Raw genomic sequence first — 5695 nt, 5'->3', positions numbered from 1 at the left:
GAAAAGTAGAGGTTTGGAGGTACAAGTGCGACATAAGTAAAAGGATTTTGGAGAGGGAAAAAATAGCAAGTTTGGATAATAAAACACTATTTGTGAGCTTTGGAGCTTCTTACTTGAAACCTTGCGTTGCACGAGGGTTAGGAAATAAGATATATTTTCCAATGTTTCATGGCAACAATAAGGGCGTTTTCTATTGTTTGGCCACTCACAAATATTACTCTTTGGATTATTCAATTAACGCAGCTTTCCCAAGTTCAAATTGTTACAACTTGATCCAACCAAAATCCTGCATCTGGATTGATCCCTCCTCATGATTAAAGTAAATTGGTGTTTATTTTTCATTAGTTAGAAATGTGATATGGGTACAGGATAGGAGACGAACTCCTTGCTTTGCTTTTTTATTTTATTTATTTTACGCATTTGTTTGTGATTTTTTTTTTTAATATTTACTAACCTAACTCTGCTCCAAAGTAATTCATTAATTTTTGGGATAAAGATAGAACACACACTCAAGGACATGACACAGGAACAAAACGATATTCCTAGGTAATTCCCACTAAAAGAGCTCAAAAGCTGGCATTTGCCTGTTTTTAGAGCCTCTAAGAGATTAACAAGTGTATTTTACTAATTTGTCTTCTCGCGAAGAAGATTTATCGGAATCAACTTATTCCGCAGGGAGGGGTAAGTAATGAGAGAATTGGGGATGAGGGGTACATAGACTTTGCCTAAAGCCATCTTTCTCGACTATTCTCCCGCCATGCGCGGGATTCGAGGAAGGGTCAGACCACAAGAGTCTATTATACGCAACCTTATTACGCATTTCTGCAAGAGACTGTTTCGACGGCTCGAACTCGTGAACTCCTAATCACATAAGCAACTTTACCAGTTACACCAAATCTCTCATTCTATCAATTACGTCAAAGTTCCCAAAATACCACCAACAACCTACACCAAAAGAAAAAAGTAAGAATGTCAAATCATGTTAGGTATAAGTAATTCAGCTAAAAATACCACACTGCACAATATTTAATTCCTTTTACATTAAATTCCTTCCGGAACAAGTGAGGTAAAGTTTCATGCAAATTTTGACAAAATGGAGTTCCATAATATCCAAATATTGTTATGGTAAAGATAATATTTACGCCAATTCTTTCAGGACATGCAAGTAGTGCATTTGCGTTTCTTGATTCCTGCTACTTCCTAATAGCTTATTTCATCACTTATCCAAAATTTTGTGAATTTCCATAGTGAAAATTCGAAAAGAGTTCAGGATGGTGAGTGAAGACCCATTTTGACAGTTAAATGAGCTACTGATCAATTCATGAAGATGATGTGGACATTAACACACGAAAAATTAGAAATCGCCCTGAATTCCTTTTTATGGCCCTCAAACCCAAAAAACGAGGAACGGTCGTTACAAAGCGATGACAATTGTTCATCAGGTTGTTTCTGGTTATATAATGCTTTTTTAAGGAGCTTTACCCCTCAATATGAAACTTTCCGGTGCAAATTCGAATTTAGTTGGGCCTCAATGGGGTGCCGGACATCGGATCGAAAACCAAAAAAAAGGTTCTCAAGTTACTTAATATACTAGTAGTAGAATTAATATGTTACGACATTCAAAATTAAGGCACTCAACTCTTATTAACAAGGTTAGATGGTTCAATTCTTTCACATGATATCATAGCTGACGACGTTTGATACGTCCGTATTCATGTTCATGTACCCAAAATCAAAGTTCAGAGGGTGTGAGATTAAATTAAATTCTACATCAGGCATTCATTTAAGAACATCAAAATAGATTCATAAGAGTTTTAAACGATTTCCATTGGATGCTCAAAATATTTTACAAAGTGTCCAACAGCAGTTAAATAACTTCTCTTTGGTAAAGGATTTGGGCACATGAAGAATGTCAAATGTAGACTATGTATGAGTATTTATTATCCTCATTGGAAGCACATTGAGTATGAACAAGATTTGACTATTACAATACACTAGTTGAAAGAATAAAAGGGCATCCCGGTGCACTAAGCTCCTGTTATGTGCAGGATCTGGGGGAAGGGGCGGATCACAAAGATCTATTGTACGCATCCTTACCTTACATTTCTACAAGAGGCTGATTTCATAGCTCGAACCCGTGACTTATGGCAGCAACTTTAAGATTCCTCAACCATTGCTCTTAACACCAGTAACAGTCGCTACAAGTTCGTCTGTCTTCCCGTTAATCTTGGTTTTAGTGACAATAGGGATGGTTTCGCTTTCCCTCATGTTGCTCTTCGCAGAAACTTGATAGTTTCTTTCTCTAAAGTTTTTTGAGATGTGCCCCTCCTTGCCACAATTATACCACTGTTTCTTTGTCAACCCCTTTTCCGTGCTCCAACTCTCTTCTCATGATTATCATTTCTGCAGCGATTGCAACAATTTTCTTCCACTCTTTGTTGATGCATTAACATGTCGAGAGACAGAACATTTTCATGCACTAACATTGCATGACAGTACTTCCAAGAGGGGGAAAGTTTTGCGATAATAGCACTAATATGGAAGTTCTCATTTATCCAGATTCCTGATGCCATGAGAGAACCGGCAATATTGTGAACCTGCTCAAGAATCGCTATGCCATCAACCATTTTGAACTGCAAATATTTGTTAACTTCGGAACTCTTCAATTCGTTCCAAATTCCTCATCATAAGTTGATCAAAGCTCTTCTCACAGTTCTTTGGCACTGTAACTCTTCTTTGAGTATTCTTCAAAAAGCTTGTCGGATAGAGAGTTCAATATGTTGTAAGAGCAAAGGTAGTCATTATCAACCCATTTCTGTCAGTTTTCAAGAATGTTCGGGTAAGGCTCACTGAGCACATATGCAATATTCAATTGCTTTAGGAAAACTTTGATCTGATGCTTCCAGCAATAATAATTTTTTCCATCAAGACGAATAGTAAGTCTTAACAGGAACAAGGCTCTGGGCAGGGGAAGTTGTAACGAGAACTCAGTTGTATTTGTCCCTGAGGGCGCAATTCGAAATACCAGTTTCCTATGTTGCACGAACTCTGATCAGCTAGCTGATAATGTCTATGTTTGCGCTGACGATGCACTAAAAGTATCAGATTACGTTCGCCACTTTCGAATTCAACTTGGCCAGCCAACAACTGTAAAATCAGCTGCAAACTTTGTTAGTTCGTTACCCTATAATAATAAGGCTAAGCGTCAAACAGGAAGGATTGTGTTTGATCCAGTTTTAATGATGCAAATAATATACATGTGCAGGAAATCAATTACAAGAAGTCAAGAAGATACCACAAGACTGCTGGAGTCAATCCTGATGAACAAGGGAAGAAATCAATCAGCAAAGATTACCATACAATCAGCAAATCTGAACAACTAAGGAAAGGACTCGTAAATCTGGAAGGAATTCAAGCAGTCAATCAATCAGCAAAGAGTAACGACTAGCTGCGATGGAGAGAATCAAGCAAGCCTAAATTTAAGGCACAAATCAAGGCCAGCATCCCGGGAGATCGAAAGTTATGAGAAAATTGGTATGCGACTAATTTTGGAAGAACCAACAATCAAGGAGCAAGTCCTCATTCATACTTCTGCTGAAGGAAGGAAATCAAGGAGAAGCAACGGCTAGCTATCTTATTCTTGGAAAGAATCAATTTCTTTCCAAGGATCAGATCTCTTGGATTGTCAGCCTCGACTATCCATCAAAGTATTTATACCGCCTTAAACCCTAGTATGACATACTTTGATCGAACCAAAAATCACTCTCTTTATTCTACTGCAAACAAACATTGTAGTTCTCTAAGATCTGTTGTGTAACAAGTCAGGGAAGAAAAGAGAGCATAACACTGGTGAGACATTGTATCAAAAACGAGTGCTAGAGAAACTGTGTGCCAATTCACTACAACTGTACTCGGAGAAACACATTTACTAAAAGAGAACTCCCTTGCAACCCAAGGAGACTAGACTAGAATTCACATTGAATCCGAACCAGTATAAAATCTTGGTGTCTTTAATTCCTGCATTTACTTTCTGCAATTTACTTCCTGTTACTATATCTGGTGAATTATTATATCTGGTCGACTACTCAATAAATTAGTCAACTAAAAAGCGATTAAATTTAAATATTTACAATTCACCCTCCCCCCCCCTCTTGTACTTTCAGATTGTTGGTGGATGGGACAAATATGATGGGGGTAACATATATGGGATTCCTGTTGGGGTAACAGTATTAGAGCCCCAACGTTTTGCTATTGAAGGGGTGGAATGAAGAGATACAATGGGTTGTAAGGCATGTAGCAGGCAAGCAACAAATATCCATAATATATAGAATCCTTCTAACGTGCAATGTGTACTACATTTGGCAAGAAAGAAACTAGAGAATATTTCGTGGGAAACAAAGAAGCTACGAGGAGATGACTAGAATGATAGTTCAAGAGGTGCACTGTCGAGGAATTTTGAAATCTAAACTAGTTAGGAAATTACAGGATTTCAAGTTTCACCTTTAGATTGTTATAGCAAAGTAGGCGTGTAGTAATGAGGACACTAGATTTGGGGCTGCATGTCAAAATCTAAGTGAGTATTTGATAGGGTTGTTACTATACTTGTATATTTTCCCTAGTAATAATAAAATTTAATTACTAAAAAAAAGTTGACATTGGAAGAAAAATAAATCTCTAAGAAGCGGACTGGACTTTACAGTTGGATAAGAATAGCAAACCAGCGATGGTTTAATAACAAAGAGATTAATAATCCTCTAAAACCTGTAATCTCCAATATGATACCAATAATTCTCTTATATAATGGCATTAGTAATCAACTATTTGTATATATAAAAACAAAGTTTATTTTTACCCTATTTGTACAGTGTAATTGTTCGATGAAGTAGATTCAATTGAACTCCCTTCAACACACTTAGCTCCGCCACTGCTCCACGTCTATAGGATAACTTTGCTTGCAGATACATGATTTAAACTTGATGGTTCAAAATCTTTGAGAGGTTTAGGAGTCAATCACTCAAATGATCACTTAGTTATCCCAAATTATCTCCTAAACTTGATGGTTTAAAATATTAAAAGTTTTTAAAAAATAAAAAGAAGATAAATGTTTATAATTTAGAGGGTAAAATAGGTGGCAATCCAAAATTTGGAAAATCTAATTGAGTGACCTTATGAGTGCAATAGGCATAGTTTAGTGACTTTGTTGTTACAAACGAAAGAAAAATGACTTTAAGAGATAATTTGGATAGTTGAGTGACAATTTGAGTAATGAATTAGTGGTTTAGCCTAAGTACATTGTACTGTTGAAATTATGAATTCAGAATTTAATATCAATTGAAAATTTAGTGGTATTTTGGGAAACTGGGGTTAAATCATCAATGTTAAACCTACTGAATATGCCTAAATAAATTCCACCATAGCTTTTGTTTTGATTAAGAAATTGTTGTATCTGTCTCAAATTTTTCCGTCGATTTTGGTCAAAGTACCCAAAATCAATTGACGAAATCTGGTATGGATCTCATACCCACACTCATGTGTCAACACGGGTGCGACAACACAAAATGAAGAGTCCGGGCAACTAATTAGAACATCATAAATCTACAAAATAAAAACAAACAAAAAAAATAATAACTGATTTTACACTAACGTTACAAATAACCCGACAATTATTCGATTTACTCTCATTGAAAACGCCCAT

At 36.3% G+C, this 5695-nt stretch overlaps 1 protein-coding gene and 1 pseudogene across 1 annotated transcript in view; one reads left to right on the top strand and one right to left on the bottom strand.

Annotated features, from left to right (window-relative positions):
* LOC142164982 (F-box protein At1g49360-like) overlaps window positions 1-1204 on the top strand; it is a 2202-nt gene extending 998 nt beyond the window's left edge. The window contains exon 2 of the mRNA XM_075223641.1: window positions 1157-1204. Coding sequence (XP_075079742.1) covers window positions 1157-1204 — 48 coding nt within the window. The remainder of the gene's footprint in view (window positions 1-1156) is intronic.
* A 962-nt stretch (window positions 1205-2166) lies between these two features.
* On the bottom strand, window positions 2167-4964 carry LOC142164981 (uncharacterized; annotated as a pseudogene).
* Between the last annotated feature and the right edge of the window lie 731 nt (window positions 4965-5695).

This window comes from Nicotiana tabacum, chromosome 10 (genome assembly GCF_000715075.1).
Source record: "Nicotiana tabacum cultivar K326 chromosome 10, ASM71507v2, whole genome shotgun sequence".
Lineage (NCBI taxonomy): Eukaryota > Viridiplantae > Streptophyta > Magnoliopsida > Solanales > Solanaceae > Nicotiana > Nicotiana tabacum.
Note: the sequence above shows the minus strand (reverse complement) of the source record. Positions and strands in the feature narration are given on the sequence as shown.